The 21,034-nt window shown below is 43.0% G+C and overlaps 2 protein-coding genes across 10 annotated transcripts in view; both read right to left on the bottom strand.

Moving 5' to 3' along the window:
* Nucleotides 1-201: 201 nt before the first annotated feature.
* Nucleotides 202-15,481, bottom strand: mdm1 (Mdm1 nuclear protein). Of its 9 annotated transcripts, none has more exons than XM_005742317.2 (16): nt 15,152-15,480; nt 14,582-14,681; nt 14,404-14,487; nt 13,828-13,968; nt 13,588-13,682; nt 13,368-13,508; nt 12,218-12,379; nt 11,073-11,176; nt 10,912-10,999; nt 4,604-4,830; nt 4,349-4,528; nt 3,612-3,694; nt 2,685-2,746; nt 2,361-2,607; nt 531-593; nt 202-443 (listed from the first exon to the last, which is right to left on the bottom strand). In XM_005742317.2, the coding sequence occupies exons 1-16, from the start codon at nt 15,167-15,169 to the stop codon at nt 334-336; spliced, it is 1,905 nt and encodes a 634-aa protein (XP_005742374.1). In that variant the 5' UTR covers nt 15,170-15,480; the 3' UTR covers nt 202-333. The 9 variants fall into 9 exon arrangements, 8 of the variants coding, with proteins under 8 accessions (XP_005742374.1, XP_005742372.1, XP_005742373.1 ...); XM_005742315.2 differs by having other exon boundaries at nt 14,356-14,487; nt 15,152-15,479; XM_005742316.2 differs by having other exon boundaries at nt 10,912-10,954; nt 14,356-14,487; nt 15,152-15,479.
* Nucleotides 15,482-17,422: 1,941 nt separating this feature from the next.
* Nucleotides 17,423-21,034, bottom strand: part of LOC102210937 (ras-related protein Rap-1b) — an 11,646-nt gene continuing 8,034 nt past the window's right edge. Inside the window, exon 8 of the mRNA XM_005742314.1 lies at nt 17,423-20,936. The gene's annotated coding sequence lies outside the window, so the exon portion shown is untranslated. The remainder of the gene's footprint in view (nt 20,937-21,034) is intronic.

Genomic DNA, 21,034 nt, shown 5'->3' with positions numbered 1-21,034 from the left:
CTGTGTGTCCCTTCAAAGTGTGTCACTGTCACGACTTTGGTGGAAACTTTTGTCCGACTGACCGGTCTGACCTCATTCCCTCAAAACCTGAGGAAGAATTCATGCCTGTTTCACACCAACATGTCTACATTTTTTCAAAGGTTTTAAAGTCCTGGAGTTTTAAGGAAAGTCGAGTAAAAGGAAACAAAATTGAGTCAGTGTATTATCATTTTCATTTGTATTTCTCTCAAAGGTCAAAGGATTACAGTAAACTCAATAAAACACACGATTATCGCTCTTATTTAAATTAATCTATAAAAACCTCATCCTGACTACATTAAAAAACATGCTGGGTCATCTCTTCCCCCAGAAGTCCTCCCGTCTCTTCTGAGCGCGCTCCAGAACGGCAGACGCCATGGAGCAGGAGGCTCCAGAGCGCCATGACAGCACAGAGACCCTGTCGTCTGGGTAACAGATGCAAAAAGAAAAAAAAAGTCAAATAATTGTCATTTTAATTAGAAGGAGTTTATCTTAAAAGACATTTGGTTCACCTTCGTCTGAGCCACAGCCTCCGCCCGGACACGGACGCTCCCTGAACCTCAACCCCAGCTCACCTAAGAACATGCACAACAACCAGATTCATTGATCAGTCGCTGGCAAAGACACACACACACACACACACACACACACACACACACACACACACACACACACACACACACACACACACACGCACAGATTGCCTCCTGTGGTACACTATCTTTCCCTGTGTTCAGGTCTCAATATGAAATCCGAGCTGTTGAGAAAAATGAAATCTGAAAAGAAAATGAGAAGGAAGTGAGGAGCGGAGGGGAAGGCCAGGCCATCCACCTGTCTGCAGCAGGAGGAGCTGCTTGTATAATCAGGACTGAGGAGTAATTCATAAAAGTGTGCCAGTGTTACACCACGCTCTCCACATTAAATGTAACACTTTTCATGTTTACTCAAAAACTGCCAAAGCATGTAGTTCCTCCAGCTCCTCTTGAGGCTCCAGCAGTCAGTCAGTCAACACAGGCTCACATGATAAAAATCTGTTTACAGCAGAAATAAACATGTTCACAGCCTGATACAAACACTGTTTTATCTCTGTAACTATTGTCTTCTTTCATAACAGATCCACAGGAGCTGAACCTTTATTTAGCTTACCCCGGTTGAATTGAAGGCCTACAGTCTGTATTATTATATATATATATATATTTTTTTTTTTTTTTTTTTAATTATATTATTATTATTATTACTATTATATTGGCCTCTTTGACTGGCATGTATTTTATTGATTGAAAGGTGCTAGCTGTCTGCTAGACTTCACCTCATCTAACTGGAGTCACTGAACTCTACCTCTAGACCATGTTTGTGCTGTTGATGTTTTTTGTATTATTTTTAATACAATTATCTGACCAATAATATGACTGCTGTATTGTAACTGTGCCAAAAGATCGTCCAAGAACTCGGAGCTCCAGTTTTGATGAGTAAGTCTATGCTAACTAGCCAGCATTAATTATTGGCTTAGCACTCCAACCTGTTGCTCAAACACAGTCACTTGCAGCTACAGAGAACAACAACGTGGTAGCCAGAATGCTACATTTAAATCTCCAAAGTGGAGACTCCATCTTTAATTTATAGTCTCTAATGATTAACCTTATGTGTAATTTCATGAAGGAAGACCTGTAATCCCTCACCTCCCTGCTCACTTGGCTATTCAGCTGCTAGTCTATTCTTCTTTTTCCCATACTGCCAAACTTAATGGTGACATCATTGGTTTAGTCTAATCATTGTCTCCCTCACATTCTGTGAGCCAATGAGCCTTCATGCTTTCAATCTCAGCACTCTTCTATCAGTCTGCCTGTCAGACTGAGACCTCCCTCCCCATCTCTTCTTCACCCTGGTCTAACCACTGGAGAGTTTATTACTAAATTCTGTTGTGCAATAAATCAAGTTGAACTCTTCCAAATGATCACTCCTCACTGAACTATGAACAGTTTATGAATCGTATGTATGAAGGTCTGAGGTCTCATCCGCTTGCTGAGGGGATAAGAACATGGCAAGAGGTCTGAAGAAGACGATGATCTCTAATCCTAACACGGTTTTGGAGGCCACTTCCAACCCTTTAACACAACTTGATCCTGATAGGCTGCAGGAATACTAATAGACTGAGTGACCAATCAAAACTTAGAGGCAGTTTATATAAAATGACACCTTATTTCGAGCAATCCTGCCTGCTGATGAGCTTGTACTTTAAATCTGTTCTAACTGCTCAGTAACAGAACTGGTGGCTTTCTCCAGGTCTTTCCACACCACTGCACAGCCCAATCAAGTGCCTTAATTCCAGTTCTGATGCTCACCGTTGTGCTGAAAGTCCGGGTGTCTCAGGGTGCCCTGGAAACCATGCAGCGGGGCCGGGACAAGAGGCGGTGGCGCTGCAGCAGGTGAAAGTGTTTGCTTCATCCTGATTGGTCTAAACGAAGGGCTGGAGGCTGATTTGTGGTCATGGGCTGGGCTATAGGAGACAGCGATATTGTCTGACCACGCTTCCTTACGTTTGGCTGGTGTTTCTGACCCTGCTGCCATGGAAACAGCCGACCCACATCTCTGAACACAGAAAGAATCACATCAGTGTCACAAGCCGATATCATTTAAGTTCAGATGATCTATACTTTCATCACTACCTGATGTTTGAGTGGAGAAGAGCCATCAGTGCTCCTCAGTTTCCCAACCAATATAGCGCCTCCTGCAGGACAATCACAGGCATTAATGTATTTATGTGCTGGCAGTAACATCTGCTCATTTACACCAATTTATTTATGACTCTACCAGCGTGGCTTTGCATGATTCACAGATCACAATAATCCTTCTTTATCTTACACAGGGCCTTAGTGCGGACCCTCAGTTCATTCTCTGTCTGACAAATTCTGTTTTAGCTCCTCTCCCTTTAACACGCTCTTCTGATTGGTAAGCCCTTCGTATATAGGCTCTTTGACATCACACAGCCCTAAAAGCAAAAAAAAAAAACTGTGATAAACTGAGCTTCTGGCTCACACTGACTACTTGACTTCATTACCTGAAACATTGGTCATGTTTAATAATAAAATCCATCAGTAGAACAAAAGATAAATGTCAAAGTAAGTAATGGGAATATGCATAAGTCTTTGGGATAAAAGAATGAGAATTACAGCTGACAGATATCAGAGTTTTTTTTACGTGTTGGTCTTTCCTCATGGATTCCGATGAACTTCAATCCATTCAGAATGTGTAATTTCAGTTTAGTTAATATTCTTCTCCCAGGTCTTGGCAATCGGGAGACAAAACATGACCACTCTGCTTTTCTACAACTGGTAGGGTTGGTGTTGGATTCCTGACGACTTGGACCTCAAACACTTAAAAAGCAAATAAAAAGCTCAGATAGGAGCCAGTGGGTTTAAGATCTGGTAAAAAACCTTTTTAACCTGCATGCAGTTGATGCCAGATTAAATGTGATTAGGTCACAGAACTCGAACTCGACTCGAACCAGCTTAATGTTACAGGTTACACTGCATCTATTTACTTATTAAATATGAAATTTATCTATCTAATGTGAAGGAAAGATGTCTGCATACCAGCAGCAGGGGTGGTCAGGTCGTGATGAGTCCTCTGAACCGGCTTCATTTTTATCTCGGGAGTTGGCAGCCTTCCTTCCTCTCTATGCGCGCACACACACACACACACACACACACACACACACACACACACACACACACACACACACACACACACACACAGTTCCTGAGAATGAGCGAGGCTGCTTTGATCTGAGTGTCAAACTTTTGAGTCACTGTTTTCTTCAGCAGAAATGGAGCTGAATCGAGGCCCTTCTGTCTCCTCTCAGACGTCACGTCGGTTTCATGTGAAGTAACCAGCTAATGCTAGCAGACGACTGAACCTTTAAACCAGCTGCAGCAGACCTCATCTAACCTGTGGGTCTGTCCTGGTCTTTATGATTGATGATGTCATTCCTTGGTGCTGCATTTGATTGGCTGTAGTGTGTTCTCATCTACAGAGAGGTGACAGATTGAAGGGAAAAAAAACAGACGAGTATCCAGGATCTCTGACAGTTTATCCTGGTTTTTCCTTTCATTTGTCACCAGCCTCATCAGGCTTATTTCCTTTATTTTTCTGGATAACTCAAACTTCAATCTGACCTTTTAAAATAATTTCTTCTTCTATTTTTTTCTCATTTTTTATCAATAAACTCCTGAGATTATCTGTCAAATCCAGTAGACAGTCCCTCCATTACTCCACTATCCTTTCACAGAGAACAGTGAGAGAAAAGAGAGACTGTAAAGAGGAAACTCACTCATCTGTAGTTTCTTCTTCTTCCTGTTTTTCCTCTTCTTCTTCATCTTCTTTTTCTTCTTCCCCCCAGGCTGTACGGCGTTCAGCAGGAGGTCCCGGTACGGCTTGTTTTTTTATTCGTGTGTCCTTGCTCATTTGCTGTGTTTCTGAGCCTGCGATGGAGGATCTCTTACTGGAGTGACTGAACAGACGACAGAAATCAGCACAGAGCAGCGTTCAGTTCTTTCTTTTACTTCTAACCAGCTGCATCTCTCACCTAGCCAGGTCCAGGGGCTCCACACAGGAAGTGCTGTAGCTGTGGCGGTCAGGTGAGGAGTCGGGGGGAAAGCAAGGGGAGGCAGGGTCATTAGCTGAGACCGTAGTGTCCGTCGGCTCCCACAGAACATTGTGTTCGGATACCAGCTGGCTCAGATGGTCTCTGGAAAAGTTGGTCCCCCAGGCGCGATGACGATACAACAACGCCTTCTGCCTCAACTCCTTCACCTGGAAACAAATAAATGGATCATCCCACCTTCTAAGGAAGAAGTCTTTATTTCCAGACATTTTTTGCTGGCTGTAATAAGCAGCTCATGGAGGTTAAGACTGTAACTGAATTCCCGTAAGAACTTAGTTGGATAGCTGTTTTAAAGCATTATCTAAATGAACTTCAGATAACTGGCCACAGACGCCAGTCGGTCAGAAACTGTATGAGTATCAGAACTGTAAACACTGTGTGCGCGGTGAGTCTGACACCAGCATTATGAAGTTTGCGGATGACAATACAGTCATTGTGCAGAGATGAGGCAAGACTGGAGGCCAGGTGGAAAATAACCTTTCTCTAAGTGCAGATAAGATCAAGGCATGTACATGTGTGATCTCACCTGGTCTTGCAGCATCCAGCAGCTTCTAAAGAAATCATAGCACAGACTTAACTTTGCTGAAGAAATTTGGAATATCGGCCAAAGTCCTTAGCAACGTTTGCAGATGTGCAGTCGCTACCTCAGTCACAGTGCAGCTTCAGAACAGGAAGACTTATCTCCTGCAGCTCAGTACATCTCAGGAGCAGCCTTGACGTCACTACAGGACATTTACACCTACAGGATTGTAGGGAGTGTCCATAACATCGCCTACCCAAACTTCTGCCCTTCAGTATATGCTACAGTGGTCTGAAATCAAGGGCGGACTCCTGAATAAGACAATCAGTACTGCCCCTCTCCTACCCTATCACTGCTGTAACTATTATTATCTGCTATTGCACTTTCTCATTTCTACTTCAATCTAGAAGTTTTCAGTAGAAAAATTTACATTATCTAATACTGAAAGCAGAAGATCAGGTGAGGAGCGAGACCAGGAAAATGGTTGTGATTGTTTCACTGGGATTCATCCTCCAGGTTGAGGCTGTCGGTGTGGAACTCTTCTGTAACGTCCTGAGAGGTCAGACACTCAGAAACGACCAAACTGTGGTGCACTTTTCTTCCCATGACTTCATCCACTTTCAAAAATCAAAATAAAGATGATATAATCCAGACATGAATGGTAAATGGGCTGGTACTTACATAGTTCACCAGTGTGTGAATGTGAGAGTGAATGAATAGTGGAATTGTAAAGCGCTTTGAGGGTCTCGAAAAGCGCTATATAAATGCAATCCATTATTAATATTATTATTATAGTGCCTTTCAACTCAATGCTCTGTGCTCAAAGCACTTTCTACCACAGATTATTTTTAGAGCCTAACTCCTGCGATAAACGAGGGACCACTGTATTAATATAGAGATCCTCCAGCTTTAAACTGTATTACCCTTCCAGGACCTGAAGCTCAGGAAAGCACTCCACCAACAGCCAAATCCATCTGTTCTCTGATTGGATTGTTAAGTTTGTGATTGACATGACATTGACCAATCAGCTGAAAGGAAGAAAAATTGGGTCAAAATTTGTGCTTGCAAGTTGAAAGTCACACACAGCTAGGGAACTTGAGCGCGGAGTTTTACACATAGTATTTTGCTTTGTATCTGTAAGCAGACCTTAACAACAACAAAAAATTGCAACTTGTGTAAATATTTTTTACAAACAAGTACAAAATATTTATGACCACAATTTGAGCCCATATCTCTATGCCACTGAAAAGTAAAAAACACCAGAGTGGAGTGGTTTCAACTTAACTTCCACACACATAGGTCACCGCCAACCTATCTAGGGTTAGGGTTCACTTCCAGCCATTTCTGCCAGGCTTTGAACACGCATATGGAAACGCTTTAAGCAGAAAACGTTAAAGTTGAAATAAATGTTAATATCTAGTTTTTAAAAATGTGCTAATTTAGCATGCAGCTAAAACAAAACTTAACTGTAACACTTGACAGGTTCCTGGTGACCTCGAGGATGTTAACTGGGTTAATTAATTTAACAAGATTTATTTGATGAACTTTTAACATTGCTGCCATTGTACATTGTTTTCTTTACTCTGAAGTTTGCATAGGAATGCTATGAAACCCCCTTATGGTCACAGAGGGGGATTTCTTTTTTCTGGATAATTTCTCTGTTTACTTGAAGTAAAGTTTCCATTGTCTGTGACCACATAAAAAGGCTGAGATACAGCATTGTGTGTTTAGCAGAAAACTGCAGCTGTTTGTGACCACAGTGCGTAGTTACTGTCTCAGCTGTGACTGTCAGGTAGTCAGGTAGTCTTCACTGACTGTAACGGTGTTTGGTGTTAATATCCTAACTGGAACACATCAGTTAAAGTCTTAGTGGAAGCTTCTGTATCCCTGAACTCCTGCGGTGTAGTGCTGACACACCACAGCTATCAAACAAGAACCACAGCTTTAAACAGCACGGACAGATACTTCCGTGACAGCATACAATCGACCACAAATGATCTTTAAGTCTGAGCAGTAACCGTAAGCAGCCAAAGCCTCGGCAGCTTTATCCTGCCTTCTAAAAAAGGCAATAAGCAAGAAATGCATCATGTCACATCATCAGTCCTTTCTATAGTGGGACAGTGGGATAAAGGCAGGGATAAAGCAAAAGGTTTTGAAGACGGATGCAAAAATTATGTCAAAAATATTCCCTGTTAGGAAAGAACTTTCTAATTGTCACTCTAAAGGAGCTCCAACAAAAGCAGCAGCTACAACAATATTTCTTAATACACTTTATACATTTACATTAAGACTGGCTGAAGATAATTTCAGTCCAGCAGTTACTCACCAGACTGCCTTTAGAGCGTCAGGGTTGCCTGAGGCAGCTTCCTAATGATTTAGCACCTCCTGACTTTTCTTGTTGATGTCAAATACACTGTTATCAAGGTGTTTCTACACAGGACGAGGTTAAAGCAACAAGACTGACCAGGAACCACTGGATCCCAAACAAATTCAACAACGTATAGAAATAACCATTAGTGACTTTGGTACCTCTCAAAGAGTCTTGAACTATTATACCTAAAGCTTGACAGTGTTACATTCTGAAAAGTTTTTTTCATGTAAAGGATCCTAAGACCATCCGCCTCTGCTGTCTTTGACTACCAACAACATTAGACCCTCAAAAAATTCTACAGTTTGCAATCTGAGTACAAAGAGGAGCTCAAACTACATAGGGTCATGCCATGCCTGAGTCCCTTTCATTCACTGCTAAACTTTACAGAGGCACATGCTCAGTGTGGTGTCCTCTTTTGTTGGCTCATACTGCATCCACTGATCCTGAGACCCTCCACATCTTTTGAGCCTTTTTAGAGACATGAAATCTGATAAATCTGCACTTCAGCTTCAGCTGATTGTTTCATATGTGCTCTGAGAGGTATAATAAAAACTCAGAAAACTCTGTCAGCAGTCCAAACATTTCCAGATCTGTATGTGCTCCAATGAACCCTTCTGTCCTAAAAGTTATACAAAGATGACAAATTTAAATACTTGCATGTTGACTATATTGTGCAGCCTGACAGATTCGACAGTGAATGCTGCAGTCCAATCATGCCCAAGTTACTTGGAACGCAGCAACATGATGAGGCAACAAGAGCATGTGTGAATAATCGGAATAGAGTGGATCAAAAGACAACACAAATTCGTAGAAAGTGTGTTGGTTGGTGCACGTGATTGGCACATTAGCAAATTAATGAGTGAGCAGGAGGGAAGTGCTGAACAACAGGTTTCCTGCAGATTTATGGGAAATGATTTAAAGGTTTGCGCAACCAAATGTGCATTTGCTCAAAAGTTCTTCCGCCTTTCTCAGATCATGCTGGGATCAAAAGTTAACAATGAAGCTGCTAATAAAGATGCTGATCTGCTCTGATTGTGTAATGTGTCACAGTAGATTCTTGTAAAAAGTCACCCAACCCTGACCCCAGCCCAACCCTGGATAACCCTGACCCTATTCTGAAACCTCAGAATGTTTCCAGTCTGAACCTAACCGAGCAACCCAGCACCAGTAAGCCTGACGCTGCACCTCTCTCTGACAACTGTCGCCCTGATGAATTCACAGCTTGTGACACCAGCCGACAACTTCCCTGCACACACTGGAAGTTTTTGAAGGCCACCGCAGGCTTGGAAAGCTTAACCAGATGGTTACACCTCCCACAGATTCACTGATCTTGTTTTCACTGAGCAGCTGTTTCTGTGTGAAAGAATCTGCAGCACAGGTAGCTTTAATCTTCTACTGACTTTATGAGACAAAACCCTCAAAAATATACTCCTGAATGCTACTTCACAAAGTTTCCTGTGAAGAGTGGAGGTCTGGTTTTAGGAGGGCGGAAATTCACAATCAAACCACATTAAAAGACTTTTGTAAATGCTTGCTGTTTACAGCCAGTTATGCAATACATATGTTAAAGAAAGGGACAGAAATATGTGCCCGACGCTGTAAGATCGGTGTACATTTTGACCTTGAAGCACCTCTGTAGTCGTGCGTGGGTTATTTCCATTTATAAATGGAACTGGTCTGACCCACTTTAGATCAAACTAGGCTGCATGCTGCCCACGAGCAAAGATCAGTCTGATGCCCCTGGAATCAAATATAAAGTCAATTTTGGTTGTTTTGGTCTTTTTAAGTGTCAGACAAACTTCTGACTGACAACTAGTTAGCCAGCAAGTGTGCAGAAAAGATGGTGATGGTGAAAACGCTTTATCACTGGACTCCACACCCATCCTTCAAACAGTTAGGCCTTTGTGCAGCGTGTTTTTGTAGATACTTGCCTGCAGAAAGGCCTTTTCTCCAGAAACCCACTTGCGCTGTGTAAGCTGAATGCTGATTGGTTGAGGAGTAGGAAAAGCCAAAATAGCTACCGCAAGGTTGAAGAGGAACAGGAGAAGCTCGAATGAAACGTCAAAGATTTAAAAAGACGGCATGAGACATAGAGACAGCGGTTGCAGTGGACACGTTCACTTTCACTTCAGATCTTTAAAGAACTTCACTCTTCTCTGTAGCTGATGGACCAGCAACACCCAAAGCTGGAGCGGCCCAAAAGCCAGCTGCACCACAGACTCTGGGCACTGCCTCCATCAGGCAGCAGATGCTCTCTGCAGGGGAAGCAGGAGCTCACTATAAGAGCAGCAAAGCAGCAGCATGGATGGAGCTGCAGGAACAGCTTCAGGAAATATTCAGTTGAAACAGGAGAGTTTAAAGTGTTTCATGTTGCTGTGACAACGCTTTCCATCCATCTGGTAGGAGCATACCTGTGTGTGTGTGTGTGTGTGTGTGTGTGTGTGTGTGTGTGTGTGTGTGTGTGTGTGTGTGTGTGTGTGTATGACTAAGTCTGACATGTTTCCCTGAAATGAAGCTCTGTGGTTTCACTGCTGACACTAGCACTCTGGTTTTCTATCAGCAACATACAAACACACACACACACGCACACAGAAACACACACACACGCACACACACACACACACACACACACACACACACACACACGCACACGCACACAGAAACACAAAACAGGAAAACACACACTCTGTTCAGGCAGCATTGAGGGTGATCAGTGATCAATGCTGATGACTGGGGCTTACAGTTAAACATGGTTAAATACTGTTTGAAACACTGAATGTTAAACACGTTATTTTAAATCCTCCGGTGTGTTTGTCCGCTGCTGGATGGTGGGAAATGTCAAATTCAGAGTGAGGGGAAGCTGTGTAACAGTGCAGAGCAAGCACCCAATCTGACCCTGACTCAGGAAATCAGTTAACAGGTTGTGTGAAAGATAAGGAGACAGAGATGAATGGGAACGGTTTCAGGCATCTCCAGACATTTTCAGACCTGTCACATGAGCTCTCCTCAGTGCAGAGAACAAGGCACCGTTGGAGGCCCGACAAGCTTTGGTGTTCTCTGTGAAGGAAGGTTGAGCTGCACTGTGAGCAGAGGGCCCACTGTTAGAGGATGGGCACTGTGATTGGGTCATTTTGTAGGATTTATTTCTGTAAATTTGTGGTTTTGTCAGTTTTGGTCCTCCATATAAACCAGGTAAGAAACAAACTTTGAACCTCTCTCTTCTGTGCTCTGCTATGACCTCTGGTCAGTGTCTGATAGCGTCTCCACCTGCATAACTATACATAAATTAATATGTGTGAAACAGGCTGAGCACTGTGAACGGCTTCGCCGGATCCTGACCTGTTGGGCAGCGCTGTCCATGGCTCCGCCTCCCTCTGGGATCCTGCAGAGGGGAGAACGAAAGCTCGACTCATACTCTGTTAACATCCTGCCAGACACAAACAAACGATTTAATGAATTAGTTTATGAGCACAAAAAATGAGCAACACACACACACACACCTGTATCCTCTCCGCACTTGGCGCGGAGGGGGCATATCTCTCTGAAGAGCATCCCGCTGGAGGCGGGGCTTCTTCTGTGACTCCTCCTTCCTCCTCCTGGTGGTCTGTAGGTTGAAACAGAACAGATGTGTGTGTGCAGCTCATCAGCAGCTGTGGCTGTTTGCTTAAAGAGGTGTTACACTTAAACCTACACCATCACTGATTAATGGCTTTAAAGATGAGTAATGGTATAAATGCCTCTGGGAACAAAGGCTTTAAAAAATATGAAAATAGAGTACACAGTCAAAATGCTCTGCTTGGTCCCTTCCTCAACTCAACCTCTGCTTTCTGCTTATTTACAGTGACTTTCTTAGTCTGACATACATCCATTACAAAGTGCCATTATACTCAAATCTTAAAAAAAATCACATTTACAGGTCTTTGTGCTTGAGTCACACGCAGAAATCCTAAAATTTCACAGAGCCGACCTCACTGAATGCATTCAGGGTTGTTTTAACTGACCTGGAGTCTGCTCTGCATGACCACTCCTGCTCATTTATGGCCCGAGACTTCCTGGAAACTGACACTCACAGGTCTCATTTCTCCCGCTTCTGTTCTGAAAGCAGAGCTTTTAACTGTGACACACTGGTAATGGAGTCTTATCTGCCTATCTGACACTCTTCTTCACCTCGCCAGCAACTCTGTCTGTCATACTCCTCATCTCTTCTCTCTCTCCTAGTCTCCTGCACAAAACCAATAAAATCTAACCCAGTCAGCCCTGGAGGTTGATGCTTGGCGGGACACAAAGAAGAATCGTCTTGCCTGCAGAACAGCAAATGAATGTGGGGCAAAGTCTTCCTACTGCAGAATTACATATAAACTCAAAGATATAAGACAGAAAAAAAAGACATGAACTGGTTTGGTTTCCAAAAACACTCGAGGATCCAAACACACCATTAACCAAAGTATAAAGTGCAGAAATCAGCATCAGGATGCCTCGAGCTGAGCCTCTACCTTTCACACTGCCTGTGCCAAGCAGAGGTTTAGGTTGTTGACCTTCAGGCAGAGGACCATCAGGTTGGTGTGTGACCTTCAAAATACTATGTGACTTTTCAGGGCATAGTTCACTACACTAAGTAGGTCTTCACATCTGCACACATCTGTACCTTGTATGTTTGGAAGAGCGGGACTCTCTGACCCTCCAGGTGTTTCCGAAGCCGGGGGCCAGCAGGTGGCGCCAGACCCTGGAAGCTGCACTGATACTCTGTTTTCATGGAGACAGGGTTTATCTTGAAGGGCGGGACAGACCGGCTGCTGGAGTGCAGCACCTAGAGAGCAGAAGTGATAATCGATCAATGAAAAGATCAACTGGATCCACAGCATCCACAGGTGTGATCATCTCGTTTCCACCTTTCACTCTGCGCCCCTGTATCTGTGTTTAAAGCTCGGTGCTGACCCCTGCTGTGCACAGCAGTACACAGCGTGCTATCAAACCACCCAGAAACTCTGAGTAAGCAGTGGCATATTCATCAAAGGGTAAAATCTGTGACAACCACATATGATTACCACAGTAAAAAACTATACAAAACAGTTGATTTACACAGTATCAGCACTTTGTGGCATTCATGTGCGACTGATCTGATCAGAAAATGTTACAGAAATGAATGTTTCTGACTTAATTTTATTTCAGTTCCGGTTGTGAAATAAAAAACTTTACGAATAGAAATTCATTTCATTTCTTTGATGTGAATATTTTACTTTTATGAATGCTTCCATTTATTTAGATACTGTTTCAAATGACTCACTAAAACTGTACGTTTATCATTAAATGCACCACAATGAAACGAGCATAATTCCTAATATTATCTATTAACTTTTTTACTCTTTTTCTTTAATTTTTCTATTTATTTTATTTCTGTGTTTTATTTACAGTTGTACACAGATGATAAACTTTTGCAACTTTTAAAAATAAGATGCTTTCATAAATTTAACGACTAATAAAAACAAGACAAAAAATGCAGCATGTTAGAAACTCTACAAAATGACTCTGATTGGCTGAGACTTTTATGAAACTCACTGTCTTTGAAATTATGATCTCGAACTAATTTACTGGAAATATATTTACAGTTTTTATTTTTCTTGCACTCGGCAGTTTTTATTGATCGGAGTGTGCTGGACACAAGGCTCCTCAGGGTAACGTCCAGGTCACACCTGAGGAGCACCGCATGTTTGGTTTATGAGCCGTCGGTGGGCCTGCTCTGCAGCAGCACACCTGGATCTGTGGGAGCTCAAACCTAGGTGTGCATCTGGTCTCACCTGCTCTGCAGTCAGTATGGGCGAAGCAGCAGCGGCTGTTGGCTTCTTCCATCCAAATTGTCTGTGATACTCTGAGTGTTTCCCTCCTGACCTTTGACCTCCTGATCTCAGCCCCGCCTTTTGTCTCAGCGCATAATCAATCTACAGGACAAGAACATGACATGCTGTTGGATAGTCTTCAAAGAAACAATGAGGATTTGTCAGTTTTTGCAGACTTCACCTCAGCCCCTGATGGCGCTGGCTGCCCGTTAGCTGCTGCTGTCACAGACTGGCTGGGCTGTGGTTGGCTGTCAGGCTGCAGGGGACGGGGCTTCACTGAGGAGAAAAAGAACATGAAACTGCGTGTTGAACATTCAGAACATTAAAGGTCTGTCGGTCATCTGGAGCTGGTTTAGTTTCTCTTTGCTTTATGATATTTGAATCAGTCATCACGTAGCTGCTGCTCCATGTATTTACTCACCAGGTTTTCCATCAGCTGCCGGTTCCTCAGCAGGTCGTGGTCCGGCTGGAGTTTCCGGCTCTGTGGGGGATCCGGGATTTGCTGTTGGTGGATTGGGCTCTGGGGAGAGCATCCTCCTGTGGGCTGAGTGGCTCCTAAAACCTGGCAGTTTGAGAATCATCAAAATTTCCGGCTCGTTCTTTCACTGATAAGACAAACACGATCAAATGAAACATCCTGGAGAGTCTGACCTTTTAGTTAAAGCTGTTTTAGCAAAATGAACTAAACTTCAGGCTTAATCTGTAGTCAGAGAACAGTGTGAACGACTTCTGCTTTCCTCCTGCTGTTCAAATTGGCCTCTTTGTGGAGGCTGTTAGAAAGAGCAATGAAGGTAAACAGGACTTTGTGACTGAATGCAGTCATCCTTGAACTCCAGTGTGACGCTCACATTAAAGACACGTGTGCCACAGCTGGATGTCAAAGCTGGATCTGCAGCCTCTTCTACTTCATATACACCTTCATTATGCAGCAGCAGCATGAGGTTCCTACCAGCAGAGGGCGCTGCTCTGTGAGCCAGAGAGTGCTGCTGCTCATCACCTGGAGGATGGAGCAGAGAGGTGGAGGACTGAGCTGGGCGTAGAGGCCTCCTCAGGCGCTGAAGACCCGGCTCCCTGCTGACACCTGACAGACGAACATCTCATGTGTTCAACCACTTCATGTCAGAGCTCAGGTGCAGCTTGTGTTTGTTTTATTGTGGTGGTTTCGTGTTTCTTACCCATCTCATCGGAGCGAAGACCGGCCAACGGCATGCAGCGCTGAGGAGACGCATTTCTGGAGCGGGAAACACCAAAGCTCTTCTGATACTCAGTCTGACTCTACAACAAAGACACAGAGGTGCAAAGGCTCACAGGATGGAAACAGGTACAAGGTATGATTGAAAAAACTGCTGATCAATTAATCATCAATAGATTAATTATTTTTTAATATAAATATTGGAACTTGTTGCTGTGCAGGTAGATTTAAGGTCCTTACATCCACCGGTTAGTTTCAAAATAAAACTCTGCAGTTTATAACAGTTCAGCGCCAGTTCTTCACGTCTTTATCTGAAAAATCATCTTTCAAAATAAAAGCAGTAATATGGTGCACTCTTAAGCGAAACAGCTTCAGGTCGACGTGTTTTCGGTGTTGCAGTGAGGTGTATGTTGTGTTGAATGATTTGGATGGTCTGACTTCATCGGATTAAATCCAGATTAATCCCTCCTCTGCTATCACATGCAGACTGAGGGTCAGGATAACTCATTGTGCAGCATCTGCTGCTAATGCTAACACCTGTTGCGTTGTTTACCTTGAATCGGACGGTCATGGCGCGCTTGCTGCTCTCCAGACACCGCGAGAAGTCACCCCTCTGTCATCACGCGACAGGTTAACTCGTTAACTAGTCGGTTAATGTGCTATAACTAGCTAACTAGCCTGACCAACATGCTGCTAACGACCGGCTCCGCTTCTCTCTTCGGACTAAATCACGGAAACAAGCTACCCCGGTTGCCATGGCAGCTTAGTGTCGTGCGCAGGCGCGTCCACAGCGGGGCGGCGTAGGACGGTGCGTCACTGGACCGACATATTGCTCCGGGATATCTTATAAAGGCAGAGGTCCAAACAGGGTAAAACCACCATTAAAGCACTTGGATGTGTTACAAATGCTACCGCGCTGTCTACGAAACCGGAAGTTTACTTAAATAAAAAATGTTTTAACTTATTATATAATTATGTATAATAATATATTGCCTAATATTTATTTTACAATCCTGCAGCTTGTAAACATCAAATTAAAATAACGTAATTATTTCAACACGTGTACTGACCTGTCAATCACGTGGCTCAAAGTCGTCAAAACGGCTAAACAGAAAACTGGACAGCTGTAGCTCAGATGTGAAGGTCTAATAAATGGGTAACAGATTCAACAGACAAATATAATTCTCATGAATTTCCTGGTTACATTATTTTAATTATTCCGTTTACGTAAACCAAGATTTAAGTCAGTTTAGTCGGGTTAAAATGACTATTATTTATTGTGATATTTTAACAGTGAGATGTCCCACAGGAGGTACTCACCTGTGAAAAATCATACCATGGTGTTTAGTTTTCTCCTACTGGAAAAGTCGAAATGTAGCATAGACATCTGGTATTTTATATAGAAACAGAAACGGACACGTTAAATCCAGCTGAAGCAAGTGCTGAAGAGACAAAACCGGCAGTTCCTCCAACGTCCACCAGAGGCTCCCATTTAAAACCATCCACCCTACAGCCTGGTTAAAAAAAACATGCTGCCTCTATTAACATTTTTCTTTTTAACAACAGCTTTGCAGAGAATTATGTTTTACAATGATTTATGTTCACTTCAGGCTCCAAAAGTGAACAAGATGGTAATGTTTAGGCTTCATAATGCAGGAACAGTTGACAGCATTGACATCACTAATGATTCAGGTCATAATCTATTAAAGCATATATTATTTCATTCATTAATCTTCAAACAGAGATTCTGATCTCAGTACCACCAGATCTGATGGTTCTCCACGCTGAAGATGTTACGGATCAGTCGGTCTTCTGTGGGTGACGGTAATGTGGGGTTTACACAAACCACTTGTTCACCACTTTGGTGGTGATGTGATAGATGTGATAGAAGTATTAGATCTTATGAATTCTATGACACTAAGCTTCTAGTTCCCACAGCTGCCACCTTCCAATACCCATGTTTCCCATGTTTCACACTGATGCACTCTCCCCAACTTCAGGCCATGACATATATGCTCTTGATGCAGATCCCCAACATCTGCCTCCACATCCGCACACAATGCGGCTCAGGTGGTAGACCAGTTGGAAGATTGGCGGATGGTTCCTGATGCTGAACTCAAGAGTTTCCCCTGGTGCATCCATCAGAGTGTGAGTGACTGGTTGAATATGTCCAGTAGTAGGAAGTGCTCTCTGAGTATTTAATGTCCATCTTAGTGGCTCCTTGGTTGTCATACCTGGCAGCTTCATCTCATCCTGTTTGTGCAAAGCGAGGTGTAGTCCAAAGTCCAGGTCGCTGAGGCCTTTCTAAACAGCTTCAGGGCGACAAAGAAGAGGAGCAGAGATAGGACACAGCCTTGTCTGTGATGCTGAAGAAGTCCCAGTGACCATTTCTTGGTTTTGCAGCTCAATCGTCGACACAGATCTTTGAAGATGGTAACTAGAGCTCGAGTGATTTGCGCCGTTTGATTTCTACGAGTGGCTGAAATTCAGAATGACTCCACATCACAGGTTGCTGTTACAAAATTGCACCACTTTTATTCATTTAAGGCTTTTTAGTTTTTAACTTTACATTTGGCTTCACTGCCCCCTCCCCTCCCCCTGCCTCCCGCTGCCACTGTGGGTTTCTGTACTGGGAAGAAACCAGTTCAGACCATTTCAGCACCAGTGTTTAATCTCCCAGCAGCTTACTGGGTGGTTTTTTTTCCTTTATTTTTTCAAAGCTGATACATCACTGGTTGAACTGGTTTCTTTTACATTTCACTGGTCATCATGCCATACAGAGAAAAAGAAGCAGAATTATATCAGTACTGAGAAAATAAAAATAAAAATAATTTCTTCGTATTGTGAACTGCTCATTCCAGTTTGCATTCGGCTGTGGCTGCCATGGTCACTTCGACCTCACATCAGATTGAGGACTGGAAAGCAGAGTGAAGTATGTAAATGTGCCTCACATGGTCTGTGACACACTGCAATGCAGCTGTAAGAGTGAACTTTAATGCTTAAACACATGAAATGTAGTCAGATTTTTCTTTTAGTCACATTTACATGTTCATATCTGCTTACAGCTGCCGTACAGCAATACCACTTCTATTAAATGTTTACATGCTGCTCTTAAATGCCAAATACGGGCACTTAAAGTGAAGTGTTACCATCTGCACCTATTTACTGTAGCTGTCAAGACCTCAGTGTGCTTTAAATGAAGTGTGTAAAGACTTTAACACACGTCTGTTTCTGTCCAAACACTCAGTCCTGGCTTCGCGTCTTCAAAGCAACAATTGCAGCTACTTTTCAGTCTGCAGCATCGTTGCAGATGTGTGAAAATAAGGCCTAGCTCCCTTTCTTGTGTTTTCACACAGCTGCTTCTGTTGATTCGCACACGATTAAGAGATCTAAAGAACTTTTTCCAAAACATCAGACTTGTTTCTTCTTCTTCTTAAACCACACTGACGCCTTCAGAAGTCACAGGAAATGACAAATGGCACCACAGCCTCTTGGCGAAGGCCCGAAAGGTCAGAGTGCAGCCACGGCTGGCCAGCGAAATGACTAAAAGTTGTTTCTGAGGATGAAACTCCCGCTTTAAAGCCAGAACCCTTAACAAACTCACTTTGAAGCAGTTCTAAACAGATTAAAGGACATTTCAAGCATTTATCACCTCATTTCCCCTCTTAATGAATTACTCATAACCATAATCAGCTATAATCACATAAATGAATACATAATATGAAGCGTCTCTATTGATACATGAAGAAATGCTTTAAAACACTGAGAATACACTGCAATGCACAATGTATATGTGAATAAACAGTTAAAATAAACATAATCACACCATTATATGTAACTAAATATGCTTGCTAATCATCATTAATCATCAGTCATTAACTGCTAATACACCAGTTATGGATACTGTGTAGGAGAAGTGATAAAATATACTTAAAAATGGCCTCATATTGTTTTAAACTGTCATGAAAGTGGCTTATAAACATTATCAAGAGTACGATGGGGTGTATTTTTTATAATCCGTGTTTGTTTTTGGCTATAAAAGGTGCTGTGCGCTGCCCCTTGTGGCGTACACAGAAACACCTATTATACCTGCAGCTTTCAGAAATAACAGCAGTAGGTGTTTTCTGCTTTACGACCAACAGAGGCAGTAATGAGCCCCTCCTCTGTTGATATTACAAGAATAAAGCTGGAATCATCATAACGTGCTTGCAAGAAACAGTTGGCGATCGGCCTGCCGCAGCCACGAACGGCCCTCTGGCCCGGAAGCTTCTGCTCGTGTCATGCAAACTGTTGCAGCAGCACCTCCTGGAGGTCAGACCCGGTACTGGCAGAAACATCAACATGCTACATGACTGAAGACACTGGAGGAGACCCAGAATACTGACAGCAGTACCCTGCTGATAGTACAACACTGTGCACAGCAGCACTCACAGAGGTCACGGGTCCAGCAAGCGTTTCCCGTGAGCTGACCACGCCCACAAACACATATTCAAAGGATTTCTGTGGGTTTAACCCCCTCCGGCTGGACTGCAGCCATGCTACTATTAAACTGAAACACTGAGACTTTAAGTTTGTTCTTCAACTGATAAGAAAACACCTCCATCTATCGATGCTAACAATTTAACATTTAAGTATTACTCAGCACGGTGCATGCTAAAGTGTTAGCACGACGTACCAAGAATACAAGAAACTCCGCCTTATCCTGATTGTATTTGGGAATCCATCCATCAGAAGCTTAAAGGGGACCGATTATGCTGTGTTAGTTTTTTGTTTATTCTTGAAATCTTGACTCTCATAAGCTTTACTTTGTTCCTCATAATTTTGACCTTATTTCCAAAATCTTGACTTTTTTAAAATTAAAATCTTATTTCAGTTTTATTCTCAAACTCTTGACTTTATTGTTGAAATACCTATATCATTCTGCAACTTTATTCTGACAATACAAACACATTTTTTTCCTAATATGTTCCTGGTACTCCTTTCTAAACTTTAATGCCAGATATTTATTTTAAACATGGCCATAGTTTTAAATAATGGGATGAAAACGTGTGAAAGTTGTACCTTTACACACAAAGCTCAGGCTTCAGTTTGTTTTTGGTGCTGCCCCTCTGCAGGCTCCCATCAGTGGACCGATAAGAAGAAGGCGGGCTTTCAGGGATGGGGATGTCCTTAAAGCGACGGGTTAAAATGGCTCATTTTAAGCAGATTAGCCCAGAAGCTCCAAAAAGGGCCGGGAAAGGACAGTAAGGGCATTAATTTACTTTTAAATCAGGTAAAACTGCTCTAGTGGAAATAATATAGAGCTGAAAAAGAGCATGACAGGCCCCCTTTAATATCTTATCAGTTAAAGTGACTAAAGGACCAATAATTCAGTGTTTCAACCGCGCAGGTCAAAAAACGATCATTACAGAAAGTGGCCTGCTTCACTGTTGTTACGTAGCTCACATACACTCACAAACACACACACAAACACACACACAGAGTTAAGGTACTGGACCAGTGTGAGTCTGCTGTCAAAAAGGCAACATGTCCGCCCTGAGCAGCAGATCAGGAGTCAGCTCGCCATGCTGCTATGGCAACAAGCCACCTAACATCTTCCCGTTATATCTATATTCTTCCTGATTCCGCCCAGTTTGTTAACTTTAGGCTAATTTTAATTACAGCACTGCTATCAGCACAGTAAGCTAACCTCTTGACCTGCTGCTACAACCCCCAACCCTGCCTCACCCCCACCCCCACCCCTCCCGCCCCAAAAATCAAAAACATAAAATGACTTAATTGTTTTCACAAAGAATCATAATAATAATCACTGTAATAATAACCGCTGTATGAATCCACAGGTTTCACCAAAGCCACACACACACACGGTCAGCTGTGTCGGCGTCATCGTCATCACCGCGGCGATGCCGACACAGCTGACGGTCACACTGCGTGTGATTGGCTCAGGGCTGCCGGAAAACAATAAGGCGAAAGAAACGGGAAAAAAAAGTTTACATTTTTTTAAAAAGAAAAGAAAAAAAAAAAGCAAGAAGCCACTCCCCACTGCAAAGACAGCCTAGCAGAGAGCATGATGGGAACCGTAGTTTAAATCAAGCCCCTGCATTCCCGCAACAGCAGAATCATCATCATCATCGCCACCACCGTAGCAGTCCTTTGATGTTCTGTTTTAATGTTTCCAAGGCAACAGTCTCCTTTACATAGTGTGATGAAGGATGGGAGAAGAGATCGTCATGGTAACAGAGTGGCTGATGCTGATGATGACATGGTTGTGTTAAAGGGGCGTGGCCAGCTGGAAGATGTCCTGTGATTGGTTGGTTGGTTATCAGGTGAGCAGGAATCTGGACACAGAGAACCAGAGTGTGTGTGAACAACAACGTGTGTGATAAACTCAATGTGTGTGTGTGTGTGTGTGTGTGTGTGTGTGTGTGTGTGTGTG

The sequence above is a fragment of the Pundamilia nyererei genome, unplaced genomic scaffold, assembly GCF_000239375.1.
Source record: "Pundamilia nyererei isolate P.nyererei 1_Seehausen unplaced genomic scaffold, PunNye1.0 scaffold00119, whole genome shotgun sequence".
NCBI lineage: Eukaryota > Metazoa > Chordata > Actinopteri > Cichliformes > Cichlidae > Pundamilia > Pundamilia nyererei.
Note: the sequence above shows the minus strand (reverse complement) of the source record. Positions and strands in the feature narration are given on the sequence as shown.

Coding starts and splice junctions, on each gene's coding strand:
- mdm1 (XM_005742315.2), bottom strand. Junction 2,608..2,684: donor CTTCTCCACTCAAACATCAG/GTAGTGATGAAA, acceptor TTCTGTGTTCAG/AGATGTGGGTCGGCTGTTTC. Junction 594..2,360: donor CCCGGACTTTCAGCACAACG/GTGAGCATCAGA, acceptor GCATGTTCTTAG/GTGAGCTGGGGTTGAGGTTC.